Source organism: Athene noctua, chromosome 15 (assembly GCF_965140245.1).
Source record: "Athene noctua chromosome 15, bAthNoc1.hap1.1, whole genome shotgun sequence".
NCBI classification, from domain to species: domain Eukaryota; kingdom Metazoa; phylum Chordata; class Aves; order Strigiformes; family Strigidae; genus Athene; species Athene noctua.
This window is the reverse complement of record NC_134051.1, coordinates 9,299,093-9,317,271: the sequence shown is the minus strand read 5'-3', so window position 1 is coordinate 9,317,271 and position 18,179 is coordinate 9,299,093. Positions and strand designations below refer to the sequence as shown.

The 18,179-nt window shown below is 42.8% G+C and overlaps 2 protein-coding genes across 3 annotated transcripts in view; both read right to left on the bottom strand.

The window, feature by feature from the left end:
• Nucleotides 1-8,282, bottom strand: part of CHLSN (cholesin) — a 132,730-nt gene extending 124,448 nt beyond the window's left edge. Inside the window, exons 1-2 of the mRNA XM_074918905.1 lie at nt 8,234-8,282; nt 6,635-6,777 (exon numbers count right to left, since the gene is read on the bottom strand). Coding sequence (XP_074775006.1) covers nt 6,635-6,760 — 126 coding nt within the window. The 5' untranslated portion in view covers nt 6,761-6,777; nt 8,234-8,282. The remainder of the gene's footprint in view (nt 1-6,634; nt 6,778-8,233) is intronic.
• A 2,729-nt stretch (nt 8,283-11,011) lies between these two features.
• On the bottom strand, nt 11,012-14,175 carry ZFAND2A (zinc finger AN1-type containing 2A). 2 transcript variants are annotated; one of them, XM_074919308.1, is made up of 6 exons: nt 14,014-14,174; nt 13,330-13,424; nt 12,555-12,686; nt 12,199-12,350; nt 11,576-11,665; nt 11,012-11,156 (listed from the first exon to the last, which is right to left on the bottom strand). In XM_074919308.1, the coding sequence occupies exons 1-6, from the start codon at nt 14,066-14,068 to the stop codon at nt 11,147-11,149; spliced, it is 534 nt and encodes a 177-aa protein (XP_074775409.1). In that variant the 5' UTR covers nt 14,069-14,174; the 3' UTR covers nt 11,012-11,146. The 2 variants fall into 2 exon arrangements, with proteins under 2 accessions (XP_074775409.1, XP_074775410.1); XM_074919309.1 differs by lacking the exons at nt 11,012-11,156; nt 11,576-11,665 and having other exon boundaries at nt 12,195-12,350; nt 14,014-14,175.
• Nucleotides 14,176-18,179: the final 4,004 nt, after the last annotated feature.

Sequence of the window (18,179 nt, the reverse complement as noted above, 5' to 3'; positions counted from 1 at the left end):
TGCTTAAAAATTATTTTGAATTTTTTTAATCTATTCCATCAACACACAATAATTTTTATTTTATAAAAATCCTTCTACCAGACTCTCATATTGTTTAAAAAAGCAGTAGCATTCTGTCAAGGACAGGGAAAACTGTGCTTTTTAGAGTAAACATACTTTAAATATCCAAATCTGTGCCATTTTATTTTTTTGGAACAAATTAACATTAACAAAATAGTACCAAGAGCAATAAAGAGGAAGTAACAAATCCACAAGAATCAGGCTTGAATTAATATGTTATACTGTTGGAACTTCCAAGTTACAAGCCTTGTCAAGAACAGTTGTCTTTAAATACGCATTTCTCTGCTCTTTATCCTCTATCAGAATGTAGCAAACATTTATCCTTTCAAGCTTACAAGTTACTTTCTTGCCAAGTGGAATGTGTTTTGTGAAATCACACATGTAATAGGGCTTTTTTTTTAACTCAAGTTACACATATTTTGTGGTTTTGTGCCAAACTTGCTATATTCAGTAATCTGGGCCTTTTCCAGCAATTTTAATTTATGATGCCTCTTTCTATGATGTGTTAGAAGTCATTAACATAGAACCAGAAAAAAAATCATAATTGACAAATGGCAGAAAACAGTGTTCTCACTGGACGGGAGCTGGGTGACAGGTAGTCAAGCTGACCTAGCCTCTGCTCCTTACTTCAACAACTGCTCAAAGACCATTACTCAACAAATTCAGCCCACAAGTGGGAATTCTGTGCTAAATTTCAATTTTGTGAATATATTTGAAGCTAAGTCATGAAAACAAGGATTTATACTGGAAACTCAACAAGAACCATCAAGGAAAGTCTCACACTAAGTAAAGAATGGAGGCTGAGAGGAAACGTCAGGTACATGCTCCAAGAAGGAAGAATTTCCCCTCTTAATAGCAAAGGGACAATTGTGTTCCACCACCAAACTCCCCATCACTTTAATATGCTGGCTATATTAAATAAAAGTAAGGAATTAACTTTGAATATATACAGATTAAGGCAAATACGCAAATTAGCATGAAACTCTCGCTGGTTAATATGTAATGAAGAACGCACGATCCCTTTAAACAAAAGTAAGAAATACACCACATATTGTTTATACTAAACACAGTTGGGGACGTGAGCCTTTCGCCTGGGAAAACCATCTTCAAAGTAGCAACTGTTTTCCCAGCTGTGAATACTTTTTCCTGGGAAATCTATTCCTACCATCACAAAAATAATTTTCAAAGGCATGTAAAATTATTCAGCCTAATCTATGCATATCCATATTTCAGACACTATTTCATACCTTCTTAGACATGTCTGTTTATAAAAGGCCTATTCTCTATAAACACTATATAGTGTCACAATCAAATTTACCGCTTCTAAAAAATAAACAAATGTATGGTTAATTTAATAAAATAATTTATATCGACTCTATCAACATTCTGATGAAAAAGTGTTAGTGGGAAACACGTTTCAGTTTCATAAGCAGCTTCCCTCAAAGTTTGGTGGTTTTGTTCTCTTTTTCCTAATTTGAGAAATATTGCATAGATGATAAAAAAGCAGACAAACCAAGTAAGATATTACACAGTAAGTCATAAATGCCAAATGGGTTTATAGCTTCATAATTTTTTTTCAACTATCAGAAGGCCATCATACAGTGAGGCAATAAGCCAGTAGGCCAAACTTGTCTCTTTTTGCAAGTAAAAGAAAATACAAATAAAACTATTTTAAAATAAACATTCAACTGAAAGGTAGCCCAAAGAAAAGTGAAATAGGCCAAATATTTCAATTACAGACTGACCAAAATCAGCAGACTAACAAGGGCACACTAATATCCATACTGACATTTAACTATTTCTCAAATTGGTGAAGTTATCACCCCCTCTTTATCGCCAGAAAACTGCTAACTGCTGATGTATCCTTACATCTAGGTGTGGGGGGAGATGGAGAGATGTGGGAGAAGATGAAAGATTATGTCATCTTCTCTTCATAACATGGACAAAACTCTATTTGCCTGTTAGAGACACTTTTTAAATGGTCAAAAAAACCCAGTACAAGATTCTTATTTTAAGACGTTATGGTAAATAAAATTTGCTTTCTGGAATTTATTCTCCTTTTTTCAATATTTAAGATTGGTTTTCTACATATTTCTTAAACAAACAAAAATTATAACCCCAGATAACACTGATGCATATGACAGAGGATTAAGCTCATAAAGCAAAACTAAACAAATGCAGGAAGAGCTGATAGTGGAATTACAATGCAAGCAGTTTCCAAAATGTATTTTTAACATTTATGAGAAATGGATAATCTTGGTAGCCCAGTAATCAGAAGAAAATCCTGCAACATCACACTAAGTTGTAACTTCATGAGATTTTTTTTAGGATGGGAAAATACAGAACAAGATATTTTGATGGTTACAAAATAAGCTTCCATTCATTAAAAAAAATAAATTAATGGAACAATAAAGGATTACTGAGTTTGTTTGCAAATCATCCACAACTCATTATTTCCATAACAAGCTTTGGTATGAATTAGTGAGTTGTCAAATAAATAAATACAGTTTCCGATGATAGCTTTACAGTATCTGCTCGATAGGATTTCTAGCATGAATGTCTGGTTTGCATTCATTAAACAGTCAAATCACTACCCCAGTTACCTGATTACAAACAGCAATAGAAATCATATCAAAGTAGCACACCTAGGTATTCCACCATGCTCATGCCAAAACATTTATCTCTACAGCTTAAACATAATTTTATGGAGTTTTCCACCACTACAAGCAAACAATGATTTTAAAGAATCATCTTTTTGTGGTTTCCTGTGCTTTAGTACTAGCTTAACAACTCCGCATTGGTCTTTATGATAACCTCCAAAAAGCTGAACAGAAAAACCTTTCCCCCTACTAATTTTGCCATTTTCCATTTAGTAAACGGATCTTACTATTTGGGCACCTGCACACTAGCCCTCTGATTAAAGAAACAGCATGAGCTACTTGTTTATTTGCCATTGTTTGTACTATCTGTATGGAATCTCAAAAATTAAATTCCTTTCCCACTCATTTTGCCTTTATCTGGGGAAAAGGATTCCTCCTCCTCCCAACCGTTTGCAATGCTGAAGATAACAAGGAACATACAAGGAAACACCCACTGACTGTATGAGCATTACCTAAAGTACCCTTCCACCATGAACAACAGGATTTGATTTATAAAGATTGACTGCCTCTTAGTCATTGTAATTTTCCTTAAAGTTACAATGTTTACTAGACTAAATTGAGAAGGAACGGGACATTAATATTGTTTTCTACGGATTATGAATTTTTAGTCTTGCCTAATAAGATATTCAAGTCTGGAAGAATTTCTTAGTGTTCTGTGGAAAGCCTGCAGCTCTGAAAACAGCAGTGGAGAAGCAAGATCTACCCTTAAATTACAAGGTTAAAAGATCTTTTGATACAGTAAGGTCATTCTGGGTAGAACTCAAATAACCTTCATAAACAAAGCAACCACAACATGTTGTTTTCTACATACAGTGTTATGTCAGTACTAATGTTTCAATAAGCTCCGTGGTACTAAGGCAGCTGAAATTTGAAGAGTGAAGAAATCCATAAACAGAAGCAAAACAGGGGTAACTGCAAACAAGCACTTCTAATGCTTCTGTTATTTGAAGATGACATGTTAACAATACTGTAATTTTTTTTTTTTTCAGTGAACTGAAACAAAATTAATTTGTCTCAGGCAAGGTCCATCAGAAAGTTTTTTATTTAAGAAGCCAGTATTTAACTTCAGACCCTCAGTCTGGATGGCACATTTTAAATCTCTTTCTTTATGCCTGTTATGTGACAATTCAAAATAATAAACTCAAGCTATCAGAAGGTTTAACATACAAGTATGTTAGTAAACTACAAAGTCATTAAAAAACAAGTAAAACTAATGTCCAGGCATTTAAAAAAAAAAAAAAAATCAATGTTTAAAATGTGGAGTTTATTGCCATGTAGTTAAATAAAAGAGAAACAGTATGGGAAAAGGGCTGAATTAAGTTTAAAAACTTGTATTGCTCAGCTCCACTAGAGATGTGTTATTTAGAATTACGTGGTTCTAAGATCATTCATGAAAACATTTGTATTGGTCTTGAATTGCTCATTGCTATTTAATGTAAACAGAAGAAACCGAGTAGATGAAAATCAATAAAACATCAAGATTACTCTGAAAGGTCAAGTTGTTCCAGGGAAAAATGCTTTAATCTTAGGCTCATAAGAATTTCTGAAACAAATTTCACGAAGGAATGATCAATATACACTAAATCCAGTCACTTAAGACACATTTCAACTTGCCTGCCTGCAGCTGTATAAGAAAATCAATTAGAGATTTATGTTTTCCACGTTGGAGGCTAGAACTGCTGTACTTGAATAAAAAAAGTAAATCACAGGGAAGCAGAGTGACCTAATGAACCAGAGAAACCTCTCTCCTACCAAAAGCAACATGTTAGATAGCTATCTTTCAACTTCTTTCCATCACATGAGGCTGCTTAGGAGAAACTGAAGTCTACCCATCCGCACTTTAAGAATACAAAAAAAAGTTTTCTTAAATTCAGTTACTGCATTAAAAGTCAATCACAGCTCATAAGAATCCAGTCATGATGATTCAAGAATTTCTGTAGACCTATCAAGGTTCCAGCTTATTTTAAAGTAACAGAAATAAAATTAAAGAAAGGAATGCTGCAGAATAAACACTCTCAGCAGTTGCCTTAATTTGTGTTCCAAATTTATTCTCTGGAACCATCCAGAGTGAGTACATCACTGCAGCCTCGGAGTTCCTCCCGATCTTCCTGTACACACAAAGAAATTTTATCTTGTTTTCTACTACATTTTCCGTGCTGACAACGTTTGATGACCAAAACCATTTTAAAGCAGAACTGCCACCGTGACTTAAACATTTCACACAAATCTATGAGTACACATGCCAAGTAGCAATCACAAACTGATAAACAGCTGACTTTCATTAACCATTTCTGAAGTAATATTGTTTGATATCTGCCCAACATTTTTCATTTGCAACAGCCATTTCAAACAAAAAAAAAAAAAGTGGTCTACTAACTTATGCTTTCCTACTATCAACAGTTATAGTTTATAAAGCTGATGCCAAAAAATGGCTTGTCATAGACCTTATATGGTATTCCCTAAAACTAACACCATATATGTGTTCAAGCCACCCACTGACACCAACTTTTAGAATTCTAAGAACTGTTGTGCCTAGTGGTGTTCTCTAATAGTATTAAGAATCCTTCTTTCCATTTAATATTTGCTCTTTCTTTCACAGTCCCACAGTCTGCACAGCCAACAAAAACTAATTTGGGGGTTGTAAGAACTTCTCACTTGACATCAAACAGTCCAAAAAACCCACACTTGCTAGAGGTTTGAAGCCCACTTGGGATTTTTTCTACTTTTACATGAAATTATACAGATTGACAGAGGCAATAAAATTTTAATTGACATTTCATACTGTTTTATCCTGGAAAATTATTTTCACTCAAATTGAATTACAGTACTGTGAATCTGAAGTCTGTAATATAGACCCTACAAAGGAAAGCATAAACCTTTGCTCTTATTAAACTGTAAATACCAAATTTTCTGGTTTTGCTTTGATATAGACAAAGATGCAATCTTTCCCTTCTTTACTTAGGAACATCTCTGCTGAGTTCAAAACTGCAAGAATTTACACACCTCTGAAAAGCTACTGCCAACAGGTTGGCTTTTCTTATGCATGCAGAAGTGTCTCAAAAAATATTCTTGACAATGATCTTAAATAAAGTCTAAAAATAAAATAAGAAGTACTACTTAGTTACGTGATCTCTGCTGAGCTATACATCTCATGATAAATGAATTAACAAGCAGCTTTCACATCTATTTTATCTTAGGCCAGGAAACATAAGAGAGTTTTTAAGGCCACGGCTTAATATGAACTTGAGAATTCCTGAGGAAAAAACCTTTGCCCTTCCTTCTCCACTTCTCGACAGTATCAAATCGCTTCATATTTCTTTGATCCATGTTCTACAGTAACCACTCAGGAGAACTGAATCACCCTGTTTATGTAATGCTTCCATCACAAAAAACTTCTGTCTCTAAGTTTCCACTTAAATAACATCTCAATATTTCTAATTTAATTCTCAGAAAATTATTTCATAAAATGTTCAGTAATACAAAGAGACTGCTGACACCTTCTGGCCACTTGACATTCTGTCCAAAAATCAAATTTCCAAGAAAATATCTTTCATGTTTTTCCAACCACTTAGGATCACATGAAGACTTAAGCTACGTCTATACTGCCATATGACAGTTGCTTAAAGCCATTTGGTTCACCTTTCACCTATATTCTTTCACCCATTCTCTGTCTTTTACAGAAGTATCCAAAACAAACAGAAGCCATGTACTTTATCTGCTACAATCATATCCAGATTTGGCTTAATTTATCTTCTCTTTTTCACTTTCATGCTACATATATCACATCCAAGGAATCATTGCAACAGAATCAAACAGTACACTCAGATTCAGCACTGAATCTCTAAACCCATCACATCACAGGTAACAATACATCCACGTTATTGAATTAAATAGTATAAACTGGGAGAACCTACCTGCAGATTTTGTTTCTTTTTCTTTGGTTCAGTTTCCAATTCCAGCTCTCCCTTCTGGGCCACATGTTGCTTTAGCTTTTTTCTTTTTTCTGCCTTCTCTTTTTTTTCCCCGTTCATTTTCGGCATTCTAAAATAGAACTATTCTGTAAGGGAAACCATCAAACAGCAATCAGAACCTTTTTTTTTGTATTAAATGCCAGTCTCATATACACAGTTATACTATAATTACACCAGTACAAGAATTATTTGTGACTAACTATGCAATGCTTGTCTGCATTGAATTTCAATCAGTTTTGAAGAATTTTCACCATGTTTCCTTTAGCAATAGGTTATAGTTAAGCTACTGTAAAACTAGAATGTCATTCTCCTGTAGAAAACCCAACACCCATCGTCCTCTCAGGCCCCATTGTGGAAAGTGCTTCACTGACCCTCCTGGTAGTAATCCCCTGTAACTGATGCTGTGCTTTCTGCAGGTTATAACACACCACACAGAACTGTTTGATCAGTTGTCTACCTCAGATAACACCAATGAGACTTCTTGCTTCTCAAAATATATTGTGTTAGTTGTGTCACTATTATACATACCTGTGCACACACATACCCTGAAGCAAAAAATAAGCCTACTTGATTACAAAACAGATAGTTTTAAACCATCACTTCCATTTAAACTGCAAGTTGTCCTGTTTTCATATGGATTAATGCAGAAAAATCATGCCTAAAAGAATTATGCCTCACAAGTTTTATCTTTCATTTCACACTGACATAAGGGCAAATGCAGATAGGATTTGCACACAACCTGCTTCTGAAACCAGGTCTAGTTGTTATTTCTCTGATAGAAAATCGATTTACTTGGCTTTCAACAGCTGCCCCAACACAGTCACCTTCTGTGTAACAGCACAAACACAACAGTTAATCACAAATATTTAGCTTGAAACACACTCTGAAAGGCAGACCAACCAACAAACCCACTTTGGTCGGCAGCCATACAGCTGAACTCGCACAAACGATGGAACCACCTGCGCTGCCTGAGAGCAACAGGGACCCAAGTCCTCGACACTTCTGCCACAACGGCCCCTCAGGGAGCCATACTTCGGCCCAGGCCCAGGCCCACCACGGAGGCCAGCGCTTGGGAGGCACGTTGACTTCCCAGAGCCCTGCTCTTACTTTTCCTTTTACTGAGGAGTTAAGTCTTCGTGACTATAAAGTTTTTAAATGTAAGCAACGCGTTCTCAAGCGCAGCCACCAAAGCATCTTTCACGGGAGAAGCACCGTTCCTGTCCCGGCCCCAGCACCACCCACGAGCTCCTCCGCGGCGCACGGCCGGCACCGAGTTCCCCCCCTCTGCGCGGGTCGGGGACAGGCGGCTGCGGGACGAGAGAGGGGAGCCGCGCTGGGGGGCGGGAAGCACACCCCCCACACCCCCCAGTCACCGCCGCCGCGCCTGCGGCCGGGCCGCCCCGACCCTCCCACAGCCCCCACAGGGCAGGGAGACCCCCAGGGTTCCCGCTACTGCCCCCGCGGCCGTCGGACACCCGGCGGCGGCCCCATGAGGTGGGGGGACAGAACGCGCGACCTCCCCGCACCCCCTCCCACACGCACCTCTCAGACCCGCCTCCTCCGCACATTTAACTGAGCCCCACGCTTGGCGCCGCAGCCCGCCCCCTCCCTCTCACTGGCTACAAGGAGAGAACAGAGGCGTCTGGTTGGTCTGCGGCCTGCCAATCTATCAGAGGACCAATAGAAAGCCACGCTCGGACTTAAAACGCCCACCTGGAACACGCGTGCTGAGAAGTGCTCGGCCGGCTTTTGGAGGCGCGATGACGTCATCTTACTGCGCCCAGATCCGCCACGGCAGCCATTCCCGTCCCTCCCGCGCAGGGGCGGGGCCACAGACCTTGCCCCGCCCCCCGTTGCCTGGGTGATCCGCGCTGGGCTCAGGGACCCCCGGGCCTGGCGGGACCCCCCGCGCTGTCCGCGGAGGGCACCCGGTGGAAGGGCGGCCCCGCTGCTCCCACACAGCCCGGGCGCGGCTGGGCACAGCAGGCTCGCACCAGCCCTGTGGGTGCCGCGGCAGCTGCGGACAACGGTGGCGGTTCCTGAGCGCTCCGCGTCCGAGACCGGGTCACCTGCTGTCCTGATGGGGGCCGAGGGACGCGCTGGGAAGAGGCGAATGCTGCGGTTTGAGGGGGTGAGAAAACATCCGCTAGGACGAGGCTTCCAGGGAACAAACCGGTTTCCATTTTCTATAAATACCACGTGCACAAACATTTCCATTTGCCCTTGTTAATTTACGGGCAAGAATATTTGCCAGAAACGCACACACAGATGGAGCATTTTTTTCATGACAACCTGAAACAGGGGTTTTGCTTCCATTTGCTTTGACCCCAGTAGCAGCTGAGATGCTGGCTGTGGTAGCAGACGCTGGCACCGATGGGAAGAGGTAAACCTTCACGTCTGCTTCTTTCTCCTGTTCAAACCGGGGTCACACTTTCCTCTCCTTCCACCTCCTCCCCACACCGCAGGGGGCCATTCTGTCCCCAACCCATCGCTGCTGGGCTGGGCAGAGCCGCTCTGCTCCGGTCCACACTCTCACACACCAGTGTGAGCTGCTGCTCTCCACTGGAAACCCCTTCCCATACCACCAGTGGGGTGCACACATCATGTGGGAACGCATGGCTAGTTAGATATTATACAGAAAGATTCTAAGAGTCCTAGTACTGTAGCAATGCACTAGAGCCGAGTTATGGCGTTAGAGCACACGGGATAATCAGTAGGTGGTGGCATCTAAAATTAGAGTTGCAATTTAAGCGTTTGTTCCAATGCGAATAGGGAAAGCATGTTTTTTGTGTTTAGACTTGCTAAAATAATGGTTGTTTTATTACATATCCTATTGTGACATCCTGTGGTTAAACACAGTATTACAGATACTGTCAAATCACCTTTGACAATTGCATAAAATTAGACTATATGGAATTAGCAGTGCTAACTCATACCTGCATTATATATTCCATTTGGCCAACTACAGCCTTCCATATAGCTTTGACCTTCTCTAAAACTTCGCCTGGGTGTGAAGTAATCACACCAGGCCAAACATGAACATGGGATAAGACAGATATTTTGTTCTGTGTTGGCTAGAAATTGTTATCTCTGCCCTTTCTGATGAAAGACCTACAACTCAATACATTGATTCTTTACATATCCCTGTGAAGGACCATAAATCCACATTTCCTCTTTAGACAGGACTTGTTTCTCTCTGAAGAGGCTTAATGCCTAAAGTACAAGAGGCACACAAGTCTTTGCACAACTGCAGTACACCTCAAGGTTGTATAAAGCATACGCATTAACTTCACTTATGCTCACATCTCTTACAGTATTATCAAAGATTATTTTTCCCAGGTCAAGGAACACAACATCCTCTGCTATGCAGACTGCTCATCCTCCCACCTCAGCAGAACAGCATTGGACACTCATAGCTGCAGGTGATTCAGGGGACTGCAATTACCCTTCAGTTAGTCCTAAGCCAACACTGCAGCCCACCAGCCCCAGCGTGCAGAGAAATGGCTCCAATGACACATGAAATTGAGGTCTTGACCCCCTGACATCATCAGTAAGGCTTGGCATTTTTCTCACAATTAGTTGGTTGAGAGGTCTACTTAGATCCCAGCTGGGGAATTAGCATTGTTCATTAACAGCACATTTCCATTTCATCAACCTACAATATTTCAGGCCTCAAGCTAAGCAGCTGGATATTCATGCAGTCTTAAAGAGCCAAAATAACTGATCAAGATAATAGATGGAGCATATCTGTTACCTCTTCACTTGTTTAAGCTTTTCAGGATGACAAGAGTAGCCTCCCTAGACAGTGCTGTATTTTGTCCTCATTCTCATTACATAAGACACAAACAGTCAATGCTACTTTCACTGGCTTCCTTTTTCCCACAGATGCAAAAAAATAACAATGCAAAATTAGGTTTTTATCCAAGGGACAATAAATTATGAAGAATTATACTGTGCATGCCTCTGAATTACTTAGGGAGGACCTAGAAAAACTAGGTATGGCTTTATAAATCAAGTACTTCCAGTGACATTCAGAATCCAAGAGGCAGCTCATAAAAATTGTTTCACATTGATGTACACTGTTTGTCAAGCAGAAAGCTGCAGTACACCAGTCCATATCCAGAAGGATGGAGTCATATGACAGTAGTTTGTATTTCACACTTTCATCTTAGGAAACTCATAGTTCAGACTTAGCATGACCTAAGCAAAGTGTTTCATACTAAGTTTAGTCTTCCTCTAACACCACTCCCCAATTTCCCCCACCAATACTGTTTTCCATAGCATTAAAGCTCTTAATCCAAATATAGGAACAAACGAAGATGGCTTGGAAAGGGTGACAGTTTATTGAATGCATAAACAATATGATACAAAAATAAATTAATTGCATAGAAAATTTAGGAGCTATAAACAAGACTTTAAAGTAGACAGGTTTGATCCAGATGCGAAGAGCCTCTACTATCTGCATCTGAAAGACATAAGCATTGTAAGAGTTACACAGCTCAAACTTTCCATCAAGGAGACAGAACATGGCAGGGAAGGGCTTGGGCCATTTATTCAGATGCTTGCTGTGTTTTCCTCCTTCTGATTACACATTCTTCTAGAACTTGACCAAGCCTCACACTGAGCAGGTGGAAGACGAACCCGCTTGTTACAACAATTTGATGTTCTAATGTTTGTGTCTATATAGCTATTTTAATCACTACAGTACGGAGAAGTAAAGATTTACTTGTGCGGTCACAATCTCTCTACTGCATTCCCAACACCAATTAAAGGTCAACTACCAACTCTAGAACAGTTAGAGGTATGACAGGGACACTCCTACACTGTATTGACATAAGACTATTCTTAAACAGTGTTTGTCTTTTCTCCTTCTCCAGCTTATACCTGTTGTGCTGAAGACTCCCATTAGATGGCACTCCAATTGCTCCCGTTGACTTGAAGGCAGTTTGAGAGGCTCTCATCAGAGCTGCATATCTACAAAAGAAATACAACCGGGCTCAGCACTTCTTATGCACACTGCCAGTAGTTTCAGTCTTCCATCCAGTTTAATTATCTGCATTTGTCACACAAGTCTTACAGTCCTATTGCACAGAACAATGAAGGTACATCTCCCTGCAAGAGACATTTTTAATAAAGCTGAGTTTAAACTTAGCATGGCAGGGTACTGATTTTTCTTAGTTACTTCAATGTGCTGGGCAAAACTTCAGAATTCTAGTATTTAGATCCAGACCCCAATCAGTACTTGAGTGGGCCAGTTCCTAGTCTCAATTAGGAGACTGACACAGGTAAGCTTGGAAGAATTTTAGGGAAGCATTTGACAAGCTTTTATCTTGGCTCACAGACTTTCAGAAGTTAAGCCTGAAATACAAAGAAGAAGTAGTGACTGTGACTATTTTATTGATGTCACTAGTGGCTTACAGAATTCCCTATTGGTCTGAGCTCCCCACCAACCCGATACTAGCTCTGAAATTACAACTTGAGCTCAAAGTATCATAAATACAGCTTACCCTGCCTTGGAGGTGGAGTGACTGCTCGCTTTACAGTCATGATCCAGAGGATGCCGATGTTTTATGCAGAAGTTGCCACCACACTGTTCACAAACTACCTTCATCATCTCTTTCCTTCTGCAGCCTGGCTTTAAGCACTTGTTTGTGAAGATCTAAATAACAGAGGACATGAATTTGGCAATGCTGGCTTCCTTTCTGTGATCAGCTTCCCAAGTAAAGACCAAGCTGAAGCATAAATGCTCAAGCACCCTTAGAATCAAGACGAAACAGAGCAAGCTTCTGCACATCTGCTGTCAGAAAACCTAACTTCACAAGCATTAGGCAGACAGTTTAGACTTCAGCAGCAGTTTCCTTACCCTCTGCTTTTGCTGTGCTGGATTGTATTTGCAGCTCTTATCCATGTGGGCTCCAACCACAATATCTGGTATTTCCCCTTTCTGTATTGGGATGGGTGCATTACAGAGTGGACACACTGGAACCTGCACATTCTAAGAACATAAAACACAGATTAGAAGTCCAACTCAATTATTTTGCTGTCCTTCCCCTTCTCTTACCCATGGGTGATAGAAGTGTATTCACAAGTGGTTTACATTCTACTCATTTAGTAATGCTTTTAAAGATGTACTTCAAAGGCAACTGCAAATCATTATCCTAAAGTGTCAGACATGCTTTCCCAAATCAATTTGTAGCAACACATTTGGTAAGTTGACTTTAAATATGCTTCTAAGCTTTCTGAAATTACAGCCTTTGAACACCTCAAAGCCCAAGTATGGGCCAGAGATCAAAGTTTAGCTCCACATATTCTATTTATTTATTCTGTAGTTTCATATTTTCTGTCCTTTAGCTTAAAGGACCAGGGCTGCAAAAAGTTTTAGGCCACAATACATTGCTTAAAATATAAGGCACTCCTCTCTGGGAAGATGCTGTGTAAGTGAAACAAACTAGAATCTAATAGTACTGACCTCTGAAATTTTATGTTTCTGTATATTTGAAAATCAGCTCTATCATTAACTTATAACTTGTGGTTCTCACATCTGCTCCTATTAAAATCACATGTCAAGTTTCAGAGCAGCCTTTATACATGACTTGGCAATTTTGCAGTGTGAATCACTGACTTGCGTAAGAACTTACTTTCTTGTAGGCAGAGCTGCACTTGTGGTCATCATAACGGATGTGATCTTTACAGAATACTTCCCCACATGCATCACATTTCAGAGGAAGGAAGTCTGGGAGAAAAATTTAAAAAAGAAAACAGATTCTTATGGAGCAGAGCTAACAGCTGTAAGACTACTCATAAAAAACTACAAATAAATTCTAAAGCAAATATTTTTTGCCTAGTCACAATCCAGTTACATCTAGAGGAAGTATGTAATTCTCCACAAATGTTAAAACTAAAAAAAAAAAGTAAGAGTGATGTTTTCCCTCTTTTTATCCACAAACAGTTGTAAATACGTCAGAAGCTCCTTGAATACAGAACCTCTAGCGAGGCATTAGTCAAGAGCTAGGAGTTGAAGTACAAATCCAAAGCCCCGGCTCAAAAATCTTTTTATTCTTTAAAAACCATCCCTTAACAGTTTAACAACATACAAGAACAAAATACACCGGGCTCAACTGTCACCCCGCTACCAGACCTATTTAGGGGGATCACAGAAGCCGCACTGGTACCCGCTACTAACCACAGCACCCTCCTGCAGGGGCGGGGTGCAGGATTTGGGCCCCCCAGCACAGGACCTACCGCCCCTTACGAGTGCCAGCCGGCGGGGTGCTGGGGGAAGGTGCGAACTCGGGGTCCCGATCCCCCCCGCCCCGCCTTACCCAGCTGCCTGCAGGCGCGCTCCGAGCAGTGCCGGCCCAGCCCCGGGAGCTCCATGGCGGCCAAACAACGGGGCCTTCCCCACGGGGGCGCAGGGCGGCCGCCGCCGCCTTTATGCGCCTCCCGCTGACTCACCCGCGCGCACGTGCTGAGTCACGCTCCGGCCCGCCCCGGCCACCGCGGATGACGTCACGGCGGGACGAGCCAATAGTGACCCCCGCCCTCCGTCGCCGTCTGCTGCGTGTTCTCGGCGCTCGGCCAATCAGCGGCCGGGGGCGTGCTGAGTCATGCTGCGGGGGCGGGGCCGGGGCGGGGCCGAGCTAGGAGTGGGTCGGCGGGAAGGGAGAGGGGAGGGTGCGGAGGTGAGCTGAGGGTGGGGGCGCGGCGCGGCGCGGTGCGGTGCTGAAGACAGGGGCCTCTCCAGCTTCCCCAGGGGATGCAGCCGCAGGCCACAAGCAGTCCTGCAGCTGTGAGTACCGTGTTGTACGGGCGCTCCACGGGGCGGGAGTGCAGGGCTGTCCTGGCTGCGGGACACGTCTCAAATAAGGGCACGTGGGAGAGTGACCCAGAAAAACCCATGTCGGACTGGTTCACTCCAGAGGACACTACAGCATCTCAGCCCTTTGCCTTTTACATTTCATTTTTTCACCAGGGTTTAGGCTGTGGCACCATCCCTCTGGACTGTGATGCTTCACTCATGTTATTTCCAAACTTTATAATAAATCCAGAGAGCTCGGTGACAGAGGCTGTTCTCATCGCAGCAGGCTGATGCTCAGGGCCCCGCTGCAGGATTCAGCACGTGCTGACTGGTTTGGGTGGGCAAGCATCAGCTGCAGCTGTGGGTTTGCAGAAGTCAAATGGATAAAAAGTTTCCCTGCTGGTCTCTTTTTAAATGCTTATCTCACTTTAACAAGGCACCTCAAGATCAGGGTGTAGTTTAGAAATTTTGATCTTTGAGTGTGTGTAACAATATGGCTTCACACAGAGGAGGTGAGGACTATTGATTTAATGACATTTGTTACGGGATTGAGAAATGGACAAAATGTTGTTTTGCCTCTGGCCTCCCCAGAAAACACCTGACTTTCTCCTGTAGTACATGACTCAGATGCAGAGTGGAGCTATGAGATCGAAGAGGAGCTTTAGGAAGGCATGTAGTAACTGACTGCACAGGCTAATTTGTGCTGTCAAAGTCTGGGAATGGCATGTGCCACTCATCTGTCTTCCACGTCACCCTGCCACGCGGCATTCGCGTGACTCCTGCTGTGCGTGCCAGCTTACAGCCGGCCGCACCGATGTTACGGGCTTCCTGGCAGCACAGACCTGATGGGCTAAATGATATCATGTCATCAGCCAGATGTTCTTACCAGGCTATCCCACGCCTGGTAAGAACATCCTATTCCTGGATGGGTATTCCTGGACCCATAACATTACCCAAGGTCCTTCTTTAAAGCCCTTCTTTCAGAAAACAACTGCAATGACAGAGCACTAGCCTGCTGCAGGTCTTTGGTTTGCAAAGGGCTAACTCTGATTTTGTCTCCTGTGGCACTTGCTGCATGGGGTCTTCTCGGACAGCTGTGCCATGTCCATGCCAGGAGCACCCACAACCCCCCCCTGGGGGCACCCGGGGGGTGTGAGGTAGCCCCACCAGGAGATCCCAGTTCAGGTCTGGGAGCAGTGTGAAAGGCAGTGCTGTGCCGAGCGGACTGAGTCCTGTCCCTCTGCCCAGCATGGCTGTAGACACATAAACTTTGGAAACTGATGTGAGAAGAGACCTTCTGGGTCATTCAATTCAAGTCCCTATTAAATATATAACTACTACATGTAATCCCCTTCATAAACAAACCAAACCCGATGTTAAAAACTGTTTATTCCCATCAGAAGGCTGTCTCACAACCCCACTGCTCTCATGAAAAAAAGAGAGCTTCAAGTTTCTAGCATAAAATTTTTCCTGGCCATCTGCCTTCAAAGCAGTATTGTCCTTTGATTTACATAGTTTCTTTTCACTGTGTCTGTATAACCCGCAGCTGAAGGAAAGAAGCTTTGAATTGTGTAAGTTAGAGCCATCATTGTCTGGCTGCGTCCTAGAAGAGTGTTCTGCAGCAGTGGTGGATGTTTCCATCAGACATCACATTGTTCATCTGCTGATGGTCCCATCCCTGGGCAATGGCTGCCCTTCTCCTTGCCAGCAGAACCTACCTCTCAAGTCATATCTGATGCAAACCCTGGTGCTCTCAAGCCCAGGAAGTGCTTTAGCAGTCAGTACTCCTTTTAGCACAAAGACGTGTCTGGTACTTGAAAATACAGCCATGCAGCATTTTCCACCAGGTTCCTTTGGCCCATGACGTGTGATTGCAAGGATTTCCCTTGACTGAGCTGACCCAGCTACCTGATGTCTGCCAGGGCGGTGGGGGGCAGCCAGATCATGGCACACACCCCTACTTTTCTTGTTCTGATCTTGTTGGTTTTGACAGTTGGGAATGGGAGAGTGTTAAAAAGAAGGAGGAAACAGAAAAAAAAAATCCAAATATAAACAGTAATAGAAAGTTCAATTATACAAGATACTTGAAGACCTGTGCTTCATTATGCATCTATACATCAGCTCCATTGTACTATTTACACAACACTCAAGAATTCAGGAAGTGCAAAGAAAACCACATGCCCTACTGAGCTCACAGACTGATTTTTTTTTTCATATAAAGCACCTACCCAGCACCTAAGAGGAGTGGGACCCCAGTGATCTCCCCAGGAAGGCTTGCCAAAAAAACAGTGGGGCCAGCTAAGTGAAGAGGCTGGTGTCTTTGTTGGCTGGCTGATGCTGCGCTGGAGACTGGAGATCCGCTGCCAAAGGGATCATGTTTTATGGTGGGGAAGGGAGGAGTTTGCGTATGGATAACAACAGAAATGGCTCTGCGCAGATTAGATGCTCTTAAGGAAGACTGTAAATCCCAAGTCTAGAAACCCACATAGTACAGGCAGCCGTCTTAATAGAAACGAGGATTAGAAATTAGCTGAGGTCTTTAGTGATATTTTTAGAAGGTTGCTCCTGACAGGTTAGGCTGCTGAGAACCAGAGGCAAGTGCCGAACCCCATATTACCCGGGAAAGGATCACACAGTGCAGCGTGTGATTAGAGGCTGGCTAGCTTAGCGACAAGGGAGATAGGTGGGTTAGAACTGATTCGGGAGGAATTAGCAAAGGAAATTGCTTGAGAAGCAGAATTTGATTAGGGGCAGCCAACATGGATTTATGAAAGGAAAGCTATGTGTAACTAACTTGCTGGAGTCTGGGGGAGGTACCGTTCCTGGTAGCCTCCGGTGTGTTGGTTTTATATAACCTGATCTGCAAAGGGAAGGCCTGGCCATTGCTACCGGAGTGGTGACAGTGGCTGAGATGGATGGCGGTCACCTCCCTCCCCTGTCTCTGCACCATCTCTTTACCTCCTCTTTTCCCCTCCATCCCTTTTACTCCTTTTCTAGTTTTTTTAGTAGAGGAGGGCTATTGTTTTTTCCTTTGTCCTGGATTCTGCTCTTTGTCCTTCCCCTCCTCTCCCATGGGACCTGGGAATGCCTCTCGACAGTTCTGTAGGGGGTTAAACGCCACCATCCACCCCACCTCGACAGCACTATCTGCTTTAGGACCCACACTGCATCCTAAAGAGGGAATAAAACACAGCCTTCCTCAGCTTCACAAATGTTTGATCCTCCAAACAGGGCCCCAAGAGTTGGGGCTAGTTGAAGAAGGCTAGAATTGCTCTGCAGAAAACAGAAAATCCTCAAAGAGCCTCAGACCTGCACACCACTCCCCTCCAGTATGGCCTGTCCAGCCTGGTAGAGAACAAGCATGGAGGAGCAAAGGCCAAGTGAGACTTGACCCAGCTGAAGGGACCACCGTGCTGCCCAGAAGAGAGAGAAGAGGTCTTCAAAGACCTTCCCTGTCCCCTCTGTTGTGGCAGCTCTAATTGCATGGCTGGAGAAAGTCCTTGCTGCTTTTCAATGCTACAGCTGACATGATGGAAAACCCAAATGGGACAGCCTAAAGGTGGCTTTTTTTCCTCCTGTGCAGCCTGCCTGCTAGGTCAGGGCGACATTTGTGGGATGGCAGGGGATGCCTGTCCTGCATTGCTGCCAGCCACGGACAAGGCATGGATGGGGAGACAGGAATGTGTCTGG